Genomic DNA, 16,092 nt, shown 5'->3' with positions numbered 1-16,092 from the left:
CAACTTTGTTTGTTTCCCTTTTCTAAATTCTCTATTGGATAAAATAATGTTTTCAATTGAATATCCTTATTATTACAAGTATTGTTGAAATTGTGGCACAGAGCATTCTTAATAGCTGGTTTATTTAAAGCCAAGATTTTCCCTTTTTCCCCTCAGATTCCTCACTCTGTCCTAGCAGGATCTCAGTTATTGCAGAAGATTTATGAAATATGCAGTTATTTAAAAAGGTAGAGATTTGTGTATCCATCTTGACAGTTAATGTAAAGAGATGTAAAGCTCTCCAGGCCTGGGCCGGTGTTCCCAGTGAGGACTGTGGTACAGGCTAAAGGCCAGCCCGAGAACCGGGCTTGGGGCTTGACCCCTCCTCTGATGGAGGGATTTAAACGGGATCACCACTGGGTCTGTGGCAGCGGGAGCTCGCTCCTCACCGGGAGCTGCTCGTTCCCTCTCGCGCTGGCTGGAACCAAACCGCTACGAAGGGTGTCCGGTTCCTCTGCCGCTTCCCGCTGGCCAGGGCCAGGCCCGGCGGAGCCGGCAGGGGGAGGCCTTGGGGCCATGGGCCCGTCCGCGTGAGGCGGCTCGGCCGAGAGGGGAGCTGCGGGCGGGGGGGCCGCGCAGGCCCCGGGGCTCCCCGGCAGGGCAGAGGTTGCGGCGGCTCCCGCGCTGTCCAAGGGTCGCTGCCGGGGCGGAGGTTCGGCGCTCAGCACCCGCGCAGGCGGCAGAGCAGGAGCGGCAGAGCCCGAGCGAGCGGCCCTGGGTTCGTTGTGCAGGCCGCGGGCGGGGGGGCGGGAGGAGCCGGTCTGCTGTGAGGGTACTGAACGGTGCTTGTCTCCTGCGGGTGCGAATCCAGGAGCTCCGGGCAGGGATTCGGCAGCTCTGGCTCTCGGGAAACCGTCCCTGGGTTGCAGCGTGCCAGGGTAGGCTGCGGCTGCAAATTAGCTGGGGTAGAAACTCTCCTGGTTAATGAGCTCCTTACATCTCCCTGGTCTGAACATACTGAGTGCATCCCTATGGAAGGGTTTCGTGGGGGGGGTACAGAGTAAGCAGCTGGCAAGAACCTGCCATGTAAGGAACCCAGCTTGGCTTAGTGGGTGCTCTTTGCTTGATTAATAAATGCAGGAGGCTTTTCTCCCGTCCCTGAATGTGCTTTGTTGCAGTGATTGCTGCTTCTGGTGTCAGAACAAGGATAAGATCGTCCAGCTTCTCTTTTCCTTCTAGAGACACGATGTCCTCTGGAAATGACTGCTACCCGCAGGCGTTCACCAAACCAGCCTTTGGTGAAGGAGAAGTGGCTGCATTGGTGGACAGGGTGTTCGGGTTGAAGGTGTCTTGGGTCAGGCCGCTCCCCAGCTATGACGATCAGAACTTCCATGTACGTGTCCTGAGAAGCGAAGGTGCTGATGGAGATGCTGATGAATACGTCCTCAAAATCACCAACTCGGAGGACAGCCAGAAGCCAGACCTCATTGAAGTGCAGACCCAGGCCATGATGTTTCTCAGCGCCAAAGGTTTTCCTTCAGCTACTCCTTATCTTACAAAAGGTGATGACATCATGTCTCTGGAGTCAGGTGAGCGATTGTGAGCACCTTTACTGCCCTACTGCCACCCTGAGCTTGGCAGGAGCTTGCTGTATGGGATGCCATGCATGTGCTAAAGTGAAACTCTAGGCCTACTTTTAAATACTAGGAGTTATGTGCCAGGTGATCTGTATGTCCAGCCATAACAGTCCAAACTTACACTGCCAGAAGGAGTGCAACTCAAAGAGATAATAATTAACCACAAAAACACTTGGGAAACAACCTCAGTGTAATGGAGAAAGCATTGATCTGACCTGTTCGGAGCACAAGAGAAGGAAAAAACCCTTACTGGCTAAGTGATGTTACAAATGATTTCCCTACAGAATGGGGTAAAACACAGTTCCAGACCATCTATGGGGTGAAAAACTGTTCTAACAGTGCTTGGAAGTAATACTGCATTGACATTCTGCTTCTGCTTTGACTGTAACTTCCCTACAAAAGCCAGGAGTCCCGGGGCTCCCTGTTCTGCTGCACAGCTGTGTAAGAGGGGGGCACTGGCACTGGAGGGAACCTGCTGTATGCAGTCAACCCCTAGCACAAAGAATCCAAGTCCAGTGCAGATGGCAAATGCACTAAGGTCTGCACATCATCCTACAGCATTCTGGTAAATCAGGTCTTTGAATGACATCTGTTTCATTAGCTATCCCTGATGACTTCTACACTGGGATAAACTCTTTTTGCCTCTTGCATTAACGAATACTCAATAGTGTGTATCAAAGTGACTGGCAGTGTCTCTCTTCCCTTGTTAGATGGTGGCCCTGGGAACAAGAAGTACCTTATCAGGTTGCTGACTTACCTGCCAGGCACGCCAGTAGCAAAGGTTGCCACAACCCCTCAGGTGTTCTATGAGATTGGTAAGCTTGCTGCCAGCCTGGATACAGCTCTCGCAGAGGTGGGTTGTCATCCCTGCAGCTTCACAATTGCTCAATGAACTTCTCCTCTCTATTTCTTCTTGTGCTTGCTGTCTGCCTTCCTCCTTTGCAAAGGTCAAGTTGAATGCAGGTGTCAGCTTAATTCACCTTTTAGGTGCCAGTCTGTAAGCCCAAATCATTTCCCCAAGTAACATGACCATGTGGTGCTTATGACAGGGTATTGGTGCTCCTCTTGCAATGCAGCTTTGTGCTGTGAGCAGGGCGAGAAGGGTTTCTCGTTTTCTGCAAAACTCCCCTGTTTGGTGTTGCAAACCTGGCAAATGGAAGAGAGTGAACCCTGGGGTTCTCAAACTAGAAGCACATGAAGCATTTCTGTATAGTGCACATCAGGCACAGCTGCCTGGTCTGTCGCTTTGAATTTGCTTTGGCTTGCTGTCCTCCTGGTCAGTAGAATTGTGACCATTTAACACCAGGAGCAGTTGGTTCCTTCCCTCCAAGTGCCAGTGAACAGAGATCTGTGACACTCATCTCATTTACCCCACTCCCAGTCAAATAATCTTAATGCAAAGTGAGTTCTTTCTTTACTCTGTAATTATACAGGATAATGAAGCTGATAAATCAGCCAGTAATTAAGTTTGATACATAAAAGAACTCTTTCATTATTTATGGCCTTTCATTAACCTTTCCTTCTCATGTTCTGGCTGCCAGCTCCAGGCAATTATGAAATGTGAACTGCCAGCTTTACTAACCACACTCTGAAATTACAGGAGCAATTTCCAGTTGGGAAGGATAATGTACTATTGCTGTCTTAACGCTCTGGGCATGCTCTTATAATGCGATTAAAACAGTTCTTATAAACCAGCCAGTCTCAGAAGATGCCTGTGACTTGTCCTGCCAAGGAAGAAATAGTTAATGAGAAAGCAAATTTTGATGGGAAAGGCTCTTGATACCCTGAACAAATGGATTATCACCCTCCAAGGTTTTCCATTCAAAAGAAGGAAAACTCCAATCATCACTGCCAAAACTTCACAATATCATTGACACTAACAAGAACACTTAAGGCATTAAGTTTTCTGATGACATATCAGAAAATACAGCCTGTCTTTTCTACCCAGTTAGCTGACTTGGCCAACTTGCTGGCCCAGCCATGAGCCATGCATTGTTTTGTGCACAGCACAGATTCCACCACTTCCTCTGCTGGTGTCCCCCTTGCCTTGGATATGCCTCATAGCCTCTAAATGGAGAGAAGTTTGTGTCTGTGAAATGACTGCCTGTGGCTTTACAGTAACAAGGGCTTCTGACTTTGTCTTACCCTTCACAACCCTGGTAACCCAAGGGAAGCTTTCTGGAATGTCTGATTTGTGCTGGGAAGACCACAGTGGCTGCTCTTCTACCAGTGTGGTGCTTCATACAGCTGCAGGGATCCTGTATAGTGATTTCTGGTTTATGCTTGATCATGTGCCTTACTTTTTCACACAGTTCTAGTTTTGGCTATCATTTAGCTATCTTAAAGAGCCTTAATTGCAAGCATAGGCTTCTATTTAGGAGGAAGCCAGCTACTCTTGTTTTCTGGTTGTTATTTGCCCTATGCACTGGTAGAATCTGGCCCTAAAACTGCCTTGACAAGCATTAGAGGATTAAAGGATAAGCACAGTGGGAAAGAAAGGTTTCTTCCCTGAATGTCACTTTCCAAACCACCTTTTTCATTGCTAGTGAGCAAGAGGTTAAAGATCTTACTTGTTTAAAATACTTAGGCTGCCTGGATGCACCAAGGGAGATGTTCTTAACAATAAAGTTCTGTCCAGCATCTCCATAAAGCACTCCCTTCCTCAGTATTTCTTCATGTACCTGATGATCCTAAAGCTTGTCCTTAGAAGCTGCCATGTTTAAATGCATGCAGAGTGTGCCTGTTCCCTGCAGGCTGTGTGGTCCACGCTCTGCCAGTGTGGGACTTGGCAAAGTCTCTCAGTCACTGCATAATGTCAGGCTACAGAAAGTATCAGTGTTAAATTAATAATGAGTGACTTAAGACAATCCTTGTACCTCAAAAATAGGAGAAAACCCATTCGGGTTGTATGTAGATATTAAGATGCTTCCCTTACTCCTTCTTTAGGTTATACTTTTACTTGTCATGAAGCAGTGGTCAAAGTCAAGGTGCTTTTTAGTGGGTCTCATCAGAAACCTGTTAAAAGTTAATAGGGGACTTGAATCGAGACCTTTGAACATAAACCCAAGATTTTTACTTATGGCCTATTCTACCTTGTGCTTTTTCCATAGAAATTCCATCATCCATCGGTAAAAAGTCTGCATCGAGGTCAGTTCATCTGGAACCTGGCAAATGTTCCTCTGCTGGATCAGTACATTTATGCCTTGGGCCAGAACAAATACCGTGAACTTGTGGAACAAGTCATTGAGCAGTTCAAAGGGAAAGTGGTACCCAAGCTCAGCAGTTTCCGAGCCTGTGAGTACTGCATTCTCATTGTAGTTGTGTTGAAGCGAGACACTTTTCTTACAGGTGTTTGGGTCTGGGAGGGCGAAAAGCAAAAGTGAAAAAGAAGCATCCTTCATCCCTAGTTAGACACATGCACATACTGTGCAGGGCAAACACAGCACAGGATCAGCAGGGAGCAATGTGCTGTCCAAAGGCCGGTTCATTTCTTTCTGTTTCTGATGAGTTTACTTCTTGTTCAGGTGATGATATTCATGCTGCTATATCAGCTTAATGAGAACACTTGGAGTTCCAGAGAGGCCCAAATAACCATTTAATCATACTTCTGCAATTTGACTCCCATTGATGTTGATGATTTGGCAGTTTGTTAATGTGAAAACTGCTATTCTGTGTTTGGAGCACATGTAGCCTTGTCACAGGTGGTACTAGAGCAGAAGAAGCTTTTATCACGTTCCTTCCTCATTTTCTGTCTGTTCACCTGTTAGTGGGATGAAGTGTCCAGGAAGGGCAGTATTGGTGCTGGAGGACACTGGAGTCGGTGTTGTCACAACTTCAGTGTTGTGGCTGAAGTGTTAGTCTGAATTTCTGTGCGTCTCTTCAAAGCTGTTTCACTTAGAAATGAGGGTTGGAGGGGGAATAAATTCTGCTGTTTTATAATAATTAAATATGGTTTCGCTTTCTTCCCTGTTTAGGTATCAATCATGGTGATCTGAATGACCACAATATTCTAGTAGAGCCCTGTTCGCTGGAGCACCCTCCTCAGTACAGGGTGTCGGGCATCCTGGATTTCAGCGACATGAGTTACGGGTATTACGTATTCGAAGTGGCCATAGCGATCATGTACCTGATGATCGAGAGCTCGGACCCTCTGCGCGTCGGGGGGCACGTCCTGGCGGGCTTCGAGAGCGTCCTTCCGCTCACCGCGGCGGAGCGCGGCGCCCTCTTCCTGCTGGTGAGCGGGAGGTTCGCGCAGTCCCTTGTCATAGCCGCGCACACGGCGCTGCTGTACCCCGACAACAGGGAGTACCTCATGGTCACCGCCAGGACCGGCTGGAGGCACCTCATGAGCATGTTCGAGGTGGGCCAAGAAGCTGTCGAGAAGACGTGGTTTGAGACTGCCGCAGCGTACGGGCACCGCGCACCGGCCGAGACCGGCGGCGGGGCCGGGGTGACCGCGGAGCCCCGGCACGGGGACACCCGGCACGGGGACACCCGGCTCGGGCAATAAAGGCGGCGCTGCGGGCGCCGGAGCTGTTCCCGCGCTCGCTGTGTTCCCGCGCCGCCCTCCCGCTAGGGGGCGCTACGGCTGCTGCGGCCGGAGCGCACGGGCACTCTCGCCAGCCCCGCCCAGAGGAGCGTGAGGGAAGGGCGCCGTAGGCCCTGCCCAGCTCCGGCGCACGGCGCAGGCGCGGCGGCCATTTCCGACGCAGCGGTGGTGGTGGGTGCCCGGTTGTTCCCGGTCGCACCGGAGTCGCCTGACCCCCTTGGCCGAGCGGCCCGCTCCGGCCCGCCGCGAGTGAGTGAGGGGAGGAGGGGGGAAAGGAAGGTGGGAAGCGCTGGCGAGGCGCGGCCCTGCTGCCGCAGGAGGCAGCGCGGCCCGCGGCGCGGTCAGGATGACTCTGCACTGTGGCCGTGCTTGACGAGCGCTGTGCTCTCTTGCAGGCCCGCGTCCCCGGCGCTCGCAGCGCGGCTCCGGCACGATGGTGAGTGGCAGCCGCGGCAGGGCTCTGCTCCCGGGGCTTGGCTGGCCTGCGGGGCGCACAGAATCACGGCTCGGCCTGCGGCGGGGCGGGGCGGGTGGGTGCTGGCGGTGCCTCACTGCGGGGCCTGGGTGGAGGCAGCCGGGGACTGCTTTGATGCGCCTTGCTGACCGTGGGGAGAGAACGCTGACATGTAACGTGCTGTTCTTTTTGCAGTCTCGAAGATATGACTCCCGAACCACCATATTTTCTCCTGAAGGTACTTTTTAACCCCACTCTGTTCTGTCCAACTTCTCAAAGCTAAGTAACAAACAGCTTGTGCAGTGCTTGATTGCAGCGTGTTTCCAGCTATATGTGGCTTATGAAATCATACTTACTTGCTAGAAGTAAGAACATGGAGGGTCTAAAGTGGCAGCCCCCCAGACTCACTCCAGTTCATCAGCACTGTGCCCCATCAGTGAGTGATGCCACCTGCCCCACTTTTGAGATAACTTGAGCAATCTTCACCATCCATCTTTTGTTGGACTGTGGTGGAGTTTGTTGCTGTACACCCCAGAACACACAGTGTTCTGCTGGTTTGATCACACCTCCCCTTGTTACTCTTTGTACATGCTGAAACAAGTCCCTACAGCTCGTACTTTCCTGTTGTTTAGATGGGATGGACTTGAAATGTCTAGTGTCAAGTGTTTTCATTCTTGACAATACATTTTCGCTCTACTGCAGCAGAGTTCTGCTTCCCACATTAGTGATGCCCTGTATTACCTTACCAGATTTGTGGATTTTATCTCTCTGACTTGTTCTCCTTTTCAACCACTTAAGTCACTATTAACTGGTGATAGACTGGAGAAGACAGACCAGGTCGTGCAATGAGTATTTGTCAGACTCTTGCAAACTGAAGTCACTTTACGTACTTGGTCCCATTCAGTGTTCCGTTTCATGTCACTCATTGAAATCCTTTCCTAGGTCGCTTGTACCAGGTTGAATATGCAATGGAAGCCATTGGACACGCAGGCACTTGCTTGGGAATTCTGGCAAATGATGGTGTTCTGCTTGCAGCAGAGAGACGTAACATTCACAAGCTTCTTGATGAAGTGTTCTTCTCTGAGAAAATATATAAGCTGAACGAGTAAGTTGAGCTGGTGATGGGCTGTGCAGTGACGTTACCAGTATCAGAGCAGTGCTGCTACTCGGCTGTTTTAGCATTGACCCTGGCTTTGTTTGATTTGAAGTGTGACTGTTCTTCTTGTGCAGTGTTTCAGGCATGTGTGACTCTTGTCATTGTTCACTGCTGTAGTTCTAGAATAGAAGTGTTGCCTTTAGTTTTTTAACCTCTAGAAGAATGTTCTAGGTGGAACAGCCTGTTTGTTGTTATCCCATACAAGGTGATATTGTTGTAGCAGCTAAGGAAGCTGAGAACTGTCAGTTTGACAAAATACCACGGGAGGGACAGAATAAAGAACACACACCAGAATCCCCATGCTGTTGCAGCTCGGCATCCTCCTGAAGTCTTTGTTTTCTCTTTTGTGATCCAAAGAGAACAAGGTAACTGGGTTAAACATGATGTAGGTTTCTTTGCCATAATTGTAGCAGAGATGATACGTCTCCCTGTTATGGCTTCCTTTTTAGCTCTCTGGAAGGTAAATTTGCAGTGTCAGAACAAAGAGTGTTCAGGATTATGCTCCCCTGTAAGGGGGGTGGAGCTCCATCCTCAACAGAAGGCATGCATCACACAAAGAGCTTTTCATTCTGTCAGTCTCCCATTCTATGTTGATCTTGAAAGCAGCTAGAGCTGTGGGAAACACTGATTTTCAAGGGGGGCACACTGGAATAGTCCCCTAGGCTAGCCCTGCCATCTTCTGGAAAAAGCACTTGTTCAAAATAACCTGGATTACTTTGCTTGCATCCTTTCTGCATAGTGAATTTCAGATTGGGCAGAAGGGGTCTTAAATTAAAAGCTAATGAAACAAGGATGTGAAGAGCTTATTTTTCTTAAGATCAAATCAAGATCAAGCTTCAGCTGCAGAAACACCATGTGTCAGCAGCAGTCTCTGCTGAAGGTCTCTCCCATCTCTCTGGCTCCCTTGGCATTGCAGAGTGCTGAGTCAGGGGACTCCTGACACGCACTTGTGTGTAGCTAATGGCTCTTGTAAAGATACTTGGGACTTAACCACCTTTGGCACGAGCCTCTTCTCACAACTCTATGTCTAACATACTGACCCGCTTGCTTTTTGCTGCCCACCTCTGCTCTTCTGAAGTGGTTATGTGATATTTCTGGTGTACCCTAAATGCAGGAGCTGATGAATGTGTTTTCTGTGTTAGCTCTGTAGTTTAGATCAGAGAAGCCCAACAGCAGGTGTTCTGCTTGAACTGCTGTATGAAGATGTGAGCATTTGCTGGAGATTGACAGGAAGTCAGTTAATTTATATGCTTTGATTGCAGGGATATGGCTTGCAGTGTCGCTGGAATCACTTCAGATGCCAACGTTCTAACAAATGAACTGAGACTGATTGCTCAGAGGTAGGTCTGATAATACTTAACATGGTTTAAATTGCCTGTGCTGGCAGATACTCTGTTTGCATATTAAATCTAAATGAACATGTGTTTAGTAGAGCAGAATTAGATTGTTTGAAATGAAACAGCCAGATCAGAGAGGCTCTAACTTAGGAACTTGTTTCTTGTTACATGCCATACAGGATACTGTCAGCAAAACAAGCTCTGAAAACTGACTTTTTCTCTTTCATGTTAGGTACTTGTTGCAGTATCAAGAGCCCATTCCCTGTGAACAACTTGTCACAGCCCTGTGTGATATCAAGCAGGCTTACACACAGTTTGGAGGTGAAGTCTGATGAACCTTTGTGCTTTTAAATGTCTATGGAATGTTTCTCTTATGTGATCTGAAGCATCTGAATCTCAGGGCAGTTCTGCTAAATACTTCTTTCATGAGTTACACCAAGAAAAAAACAATAGCCAGGTTTCAGAGGCGAGTGGATGGCCACAGTTCCCGTTCCGCTGCTGAAGGTGCTACTTTTTAGTGAGTGAGAAATGATGGCTGGGATTCCAGCTCACTGCACAGTGTGCTTTGAGTGCCCTTGGGCTTAGTAAGTGCCTTCTGAAGACCAGCAGAGAATTGTTTGTTGTGTAACCTTCCAGTATTTTGGGCCTATCTGGAATAATGGCACAATGAATCTCAAGTAAGACCAGGTGTAGGGGTAGCAATAGTGTAACACTTAAAAAAAGACCATTTCTGTGAATCAAGCAGTGTGTTAGAAAATAATGTCTTAAGTACAGTTCCCCAGTAGGTCAAGTGGTGATTCTGGTATTTTTACATATATGTAGTGTGAAAGGATGACCTTTTTATGTAGCTTGCTTTTGACCCTGTTAAGTTACAAGCTTTAACAGCTAAGCTGCATGCTTTAGATATGAAGTCTTTATTTAAAGTTCTGGGATGATAAATTACAATTTGTGGAGACAGAAATGAGCTGTTCTTAGGGTTAAATGAATAAACCTGTGCTGCCTGCCCCCAGCCCATGACTGAGAAGGAAATGCTGGTGTGCTTATCTCGAGCAGCAGAAGTGCTGTTAAATCCTAGTTCAAAGGAATAGGTTTGAAAAAGAAATCCAAGAAAATAATTGTTACTCGTGACCAATCTGGTGACTAAATTTAGATTGCTAACAGCCTTCGTTTCAACAGGAAAACGTCCTTTTGGTGTTTCATTGCTCTATATTGGCTGGGATAAGCATTATGGATTTCAGCTGTATCAAAGTGATCCGAGTGGAAATTATGGAGGATGGAAGGCTACGTGCATTGGGAATAACAGTGCTGTAAGTTTTGTTCTGGGTTTTTTGGTTTTCCTCTCAAAAATCAAGCAAAAAGCAAATTGCACTCTGCTAATTAAACTGAGTTGCTGATAACTAACACAGAGCAGAAATAGGTAACTGTAGAAACACTCATGTATTGATACTGCCTGGTAAAAAGTAACTGTTGGTTGATAACTTAAAGATATTGTTCTGATTTCTGTGACATTTATAGGCAGCTGTGTCAATGCTGAAGCAAGACTACAAAGAAGGAGAAATGACCTTAAAGACTGCCCTGGCATTAGCCATTAAGGTTCTAAACAAAACCATGGATGTTAGCAAACTCTCTGCAGAGAAAGGTAAGCAGTTTGCTAATATGGGCTAACGCCATTTGCTTAAAAACAAAAAAACAGAGTGAACACATAGAGGCCTGATGTGCTTGATTGAATTCTTGGTTGTCATGTGAAAAATGCTTTTAGGAGATGCAGCAACTCTCAGCCTTAACCTGGCTTGCCAGTCAGGCTGCTTTGTAGAGGCAGGAGAAGAACCTTCTGCTTCACTGTCAGTTGTAACCACAAATCTTACCCTCCTGATGACTGCTCTGTCTGAAGGACAAAACTTAACACCTCTGTCTGTTCCATATGTTTCAGTTGAAATTGCAACACTGACAAGAGAGAACGGAAAGACATTAATAAGGGTTCTGAAGCAAAAGGAGGTGGAACAGTTGATAAAACAACATGAGGAGGAGGAAGCAAAAGCTGAACGTGAAAAGAAGGAAAAAGAACAAAAAGAGAAGGAGAAATAGAATATGAAATTAAGTGTTCTGTAGATAATAAAGGACCTGCTTCAGTAAAAGGTATTCTGTATTGCTGCTGGTAGAAGCCTACAAATACGCTGTAGAGAGCCCAGAATGCTTTTGGTGAACCAGGTCCTTAATCATCATTCAGATAATTAGTTTCATGCTCCTTACGTTGACCAATAGTTGCTTTAATTCTTGGAACACTCTTATTTCTTTCATCTTCTATTTTTTATTGTGGAATAAAATTAAAGAAGAATAGTGATGGGTGTCTTTATTTCTGAAGTAATGCCTGGTATATGCACAATCTTAAGGGTTTTGATAACTTTAAACCATTAAACCAAGGTATATGCTAGTAGGTAGTTGGTAAAGAACTAATATGGTGATAGAATTGTTAGAATTTTGTGTGTATGTGTGGGTTTTCTTTTAAAGTAGTGAAAAGGGCTCCTAAGTTTGAAAAAACACTTCACAAATACAGAATTAAAGTGTGCTGGCATGCCAAGCTTTCATTTTGGTCTGTTTTGTTCTACAACAGGCTATGTCAAACTGATGGTCTCGCAAAGGAGACGTGTTTGAAACATGCCCTGTAGCAAATGTGTTCAGTAACTCACTAGCTTTCATGAGTGCATGTGTTTGCTAAGAAATTACTGATATAACGCTAGGTATATTCAGACACAGTAGCCAGACTTTTTACAAAGGCCACGTGGGAATGTGAAATTATGTTGTCAAAATACAGTAGGTGAATAACAGTGCATGATTTTAGACCATGTTGTCTCTTTCAAACTTTATCCTGAAAGGAAATTGTGTTGTATGTTTAGTTTAGTATTGCTGATGTTTCCCCAGAGAACTAGGTTCCCTTCTCTGACATCAACACTAGAAAACTAACAAGTTAACCACTTGAGAAATCAAAGTATTTGTGGATTAATTCAGAATCATTTTTATTCTATACTAAATGCAAAGTAATGATTTTCAGATTAAGAACAGTCTGTTGTAGTTCTGAAAAGATGAAAGTTACTGAAAATCATTTTGCACCCTTGCAGTTACCAAAAGCAAATTGAAAAGCTTGTTCAAGTGACATGCTTCAATGAGAGGACTTGTCTGCCGCATTTCAAACTGTGACACTGGTGCCCCAGCCCATGCTGTCCTGGGTTGCCTTTATCAGTAGCATTTTGTTTTACCCTAAAGGTTATCCAGAGTTCACAGGATTTAGTATGACCATTTGAATAAATGGTGTGAGTCCAGACAGTTTTACCCATCACAGACACTTTTGACTGATAAAATGTACTTTGTTAACATGGCCAGAAATTGCCTTTAGTCTCAACAAAATGCATTTTTGAGCTCATTACTGTAAGATTCACTGTTGAGAACAGAGGAAAGGAATTTGACTTGAGGCATCTGTGCTGCAGCTCACATAGACGGACTGCACTCACTTCGGCAACCTCTGGACAGAGCATGGTATAGAGTGAGGTGTGTTCTATGCAGTCTGCAGGACCTGATGCTTCATTTTCTAAGTCCCAGTGCAAGCCAATTGCTTTAGTCTTTTGTAGTGAAGACAGGAGTTTGACAGTATTCAAATTTTATAGCTAATAAAAGCTTTTTACTTGTACCTTGTGCAACAGTAGATCTTCCAAATAACAAAACAGGAATGATATTCATGTAACAAGTACTGAACAGTTGCAGACAACATGCAATGGGTAAGATTTAATCTCAATTTTTAAGTGTTGATACCTCAAGTTCAATTTTTATGTAGAAAGTTCAGTGCTCAATTTTATTTTTTGATACCATGAATGCCATATCATCAAAATAATCATCTTTTGCAGGTTTCTAGAGCACTGATAATGGTTATACAAGCACCTGAATATGCCCTAAAAGCAGCAGTGAAAATGGAGTTTTATCAAACTTCTCGAGGATTACTTGAAACAAAACGTGGTAGACTCCAGCATTGAGTCTGGATTCATTAATGTATATAAATCACACAAAGCGGTTTGTTTAGTATGCTAGTAGAATATTAGATAGATTAGGATATAGATTTATTATAACATTTTTTCTTAAATGCTTCTGTTTACAACAACAAGGGGATAACAAATATATTTGCATCTTTTATTTAAAGAATTGCCGATAGCATTTCATTGCCGAACACTGCTTCATTTGCTGATAAAAGAGATACTGTAATAATCAAGTGGGGATAAGTTTCTGATCTGTAGTCCATTATTGAAGCATTGTGGTAAGTTGTGTAGTTACACTACATTTTAAAAGACCTATTTATCTAAAGGTTTTGTTTATCCAAAGTAAAAGTACTGTCAAATACTTTCAGTATAATCTTTGAACAATAATTACCTATTTAATTTAAGAAATGCCATCTCAGTGCCATTAACAGCTGACTGTGAGATGAACCTCTGTACTGCCTTGGAATAGGCAAGTGACTCTAGTTGGCACTTGTAGCCAAGATGTACAGCAGAGTTCTTCTACACTAAATTTAAGTTCTCATTCTTTTCTGCATGTGAACCTAGCACATTAAGCAGATACTGGGGATATTTTATTGATAGGAGTCTTCTGGAGATATTCTTACCCTGTTTTTCCTAGAAATAGAGCAGCAGTTGCCTGCAGAGGCCTCTTGTGTGGTTCTGGCTTTGTGCCTTTACTGGGAGTGGTTTGGGGATACGTAGTAAAGAACAGAAAAATGATCTTCCTGTTCTTTGTATAGATTTTTTTTTGTGCATGTGATATTTAAGTAGACTTTAGAATGTATTACACAAGTATTTCAACTAACTAGCTATTGATGTGGATTAAGTGTTAGCTTAACACCAGAACTTCATGTGGTGCTGTGGAAGGCGGCAGATTTTTCACATTAGGTACAAGTACTTAATTGAAACTGTTTGCATAATAGGATGTTAGTATACTTAAAGATTGGATAGCTTATATCTCATTTGAGTGCATGACAGAGCTTGCTAGGGCAAGTATTCATTAATAGAGTGTCCTAATAAACTGTAATGTGTTTTGTTATCCTAAGGAGTTTAAGAGATAATGGAACTACTGCTTCTCCAGTAATACCTGTGCTGTTTCTTGCTTAGATAAAGAGTTAGCTTGTTTTCTAGATGATTGTATCCTGTTCAAATAAAGGCACATTAACTTCCAAGACTGCTTCTTCTCTCACTTAACTATGTTGTGCATAGGCAGAATATTCTTTTAGGTATGTGTCCCTATTCATCCTAATACTTTTACTCATCAGCACTCAAAATAAGATGATCAACAAAGTGCTTCTTATGTTCAGTTTGCTGGCTGCTTCTGTTTTGTAATAGATTCCCGAGGCAATTCTGTATTCGTTCTGTTCAGAATCTTAAAATTAGGGACAATGCTTCTCCACTGTGTTGGGAGAATGAATGTATTAATGATTACAAGATATTCAAATTAATGGTTTTAGAAGCCACAGGACCGTATGTGATACACAGATAACATAACTAATGACATCTGAGTCTAAGAAGTGAATGTGCTCAGGTACTTCATACATGAGAGAAATGATGTAGCTTAAGACTAGCTGAGGTTCTAGGACATCCCAGTTTCTTTAAAGAATATTTCCCATTACCGATTTTCTGTAGTAAAAGCTGTCCTCATTTTCAAGTTTTAATTGCAGTTCTTTCTATTAAAGTATGAAAATCCACTAAAATAACTTGATCTGAGAGTCCCCTTCATGGGTTACATAACTCCTGGCATTAATCTGGACAAAACTCAGCTTCACACACAAAAACCAAATCAGAGTATTCCTGGTTTTTGCGAAGAGAAGTGAGCAGCTTGCTATTTTTATCTGTGATTAATCTGACATTTGGCTTTCCAGTTCAAGTACTCCTCAGCGCACAGGAAAATCTGCCATCAGCCAATTGGCTGCAGGTTCTCAGAACATACATTAGTGGGGACCTTCAAATGTCAACTCCTGCTGAGAAGGACCCTCCTCAGGAAGGACAGCAGGCATTACTCAGGTAATTGTTTAGGCTTTCACTTAATGATAAATATTAAGCTTAACATGCTGCTGTTACTGTGAATGTTTTGCTCCAACCAAGTTCAAAGATGCAAGAAAAATAGCTTCTTATTTATAACCGCTGTTTTCTATCAATAATAATACCACATAATAAGTGCCAGATGATGCTACATCAAATATTTAGCACAATGTTGGGCATGTAACCCAGACAGTTTAATCCTTTTACAGGATTACAGCATCTGTTTTGCCCAGCTAGTACCCAGCTGTAAACAAATTCATAGTTATGTAATAAAACCAGTTTGCTGTGCCCTGCATATTCTAGTGGCAACTACATTTAATGCTATTAACCAGACATGATGGCTCTAAAATGCATCTACTGCAATGCACATCGGCTGCTAACAGAAGTACAGATTTGGAGGTGATAACCTTACCTCAGGTGCAGTGCAGTGGTGGACCAGTTGTCATCAAAAGCTGTGGATCTGCAGTTTCAGATGTGCAACATCACAACTTCACTGTAACACAAAGGGATAAAACGGGGTTTGTTCAATGCTTTGGGCTGAAGTAGATTTTGATATATTCCATAATTTTCAGTTGACACTGCATATATACAGAGCATTTCAGTCCCACTTCAGCCTTTTAACACATCCATACTTCGAATGTGGAGGACGTGCAGGATACAAAAGGATTCTCAATATAGAAAATGACCATATTTACTGCAAAGCATTCAAATCAATACAGCATGTCACTGGAAGTGTGCTGGAAGAAATCACTGTGTAAGCAGCCTTTTTTTGGAGGCCTTGGGCAGACTGCACAGACATTCACATCCTAAATGTGATGCAGGGTAAGATAACACAGAGCACCATGTGTTTAAAATGAATAAAGGGATTAAATGCTGAAGTGCTCTGTTTTGGTCATGATTCATGATTTACAC

At 44.3% G+C, this 16,092-nt stretch overlaps 2 protein-coding genes across 5 annotated transcripts; both read left to right on the top strand.

Annotated features, from left to right (window-relative positions):
• Positions 1-562: 562 nt before the first annotated feature.
• HYKK (hydroxylysine kinase) lies at positions 563-6,154 on the top strand. Of its 4 annotated transcripts, none has more exons than XM_034066208.1 (5): positions 563-757; positions 1,219-1,568; positions 2,327-2,469; positions 4,727-4,910; positions 5,591-6,154. In XM_034066208.1, exons 2-5 carry the CDS (start codon positions 1,226-1,228, stop codon positions 6,124-6,126), a joined length of 1,206 nt encoding a protein of 401 aa, XP_033922099.1. In that variant the 5' UTR covers positions 563-757; positions 1,219-1,225; the 3' UTR covers positions 6,127-6,154. The 4 variants fall into 4 exon arrangements, with proteins under 4 accessions (XP_033922099.1, XP_005145812.2, XP_033922100.1 ...); XM_005145755.3 differs by having other exon boundaries at positions 1,158-1,568; XM_034066209.1 differs by lacking the exon at positions 563-757 and adding an exon at positions 891-917.
• Positions 6,155-6,283: 129 nt separating this feature from the next.
• PSMA4 (proteasome 20S subunit alpha 4) lies at positions 6,284-14,324 on the top strand. The gene is made up of 9 exons (XM_005145713.3): positions 6,284-6,414; positions 6,561-6,601; positions 6,815-6,857; positions 7,562-7,724; positions 9,038-9,115; positions 9,345-9,433; positions 10,289-10,419; positions 10,628-10,751; positions 11,043-14,324. The coding sequence occupies exons 2-9, from the start codon at positions 6,599-6,601 to the stop codon at positions 11,195-11,197; spliced, it is 786 nt and encodes a 261-aa protein (XP_005145770.1). The 5' UTR covers positions 6,284-6,414; positions 6,561-6,598; the 3' UTR covers positions 11,198-14,324.
• Positions 14,325-16,092: the final 1,768 nt, after the last annotated feature.

The sequence above is a fragment of the Melopsittacus undulatus genome, chromosome 9 (genome assembly GCF_012275295.1).
Source record: "Melopsittacus undulatus isolate bMelUnd1 chromosome 9, bMelUnd1.mat.Z, whole genome shotgun sequence".
In the NCBI taxonomy this organism is placed as follows: Eukaryota; Metazoa; Chordata; class Aves; order Psittaciformes; family Psittaculidae; genus Melopsittacus; species Melopsittacus undulatus.
The sequence above is the reverse complement of the archived record's forward strand: the minus strand, read 5'-3'. Positions and strand labels throughout refer to the sequence as shown.

Bases quoted from the DNA above. Each gene is read 5' to 3' on its own strand.
- PSMA4 (XM_005145713.3), top strand. The intron at 9,434-10,288 runs GTGAAGTCTGAT...TCGTTTCAACAG, and splicing joins GGCTTACACACAGTTTGGAG to GAAAACGTCCTTTTGGTGTT. The intron at 10,420-10,627 runs GTAAGTTTTGTT...TGACATTTATAG, and splicing joins GCATTGGGAATAACAGTGCT to GCAGCTGTGTCAATGCTGAA.
- HYKK (XM_034066207.1), top strand. From the start codon at position 1,142: ATGTGCTTTGTTGCAGTGATTGCTGCTTCTGGTGTCAGAACAAGGATA. The intron at 1,569-2,326 runs GTGAGCGATTGT...TTCCCTTGTTAG, and splicing joins CATCATGTCTCTGGAGTCAG to ATGGTGGCCCTGGGAACAAG. The intron at 2,470-4,726 runs GTGGGTTGTCAT...CTTTTTCCATAG, and splicing joins TGGATACAGCTCTCGCAGAG to AAATTCCATCATCCATCGGT.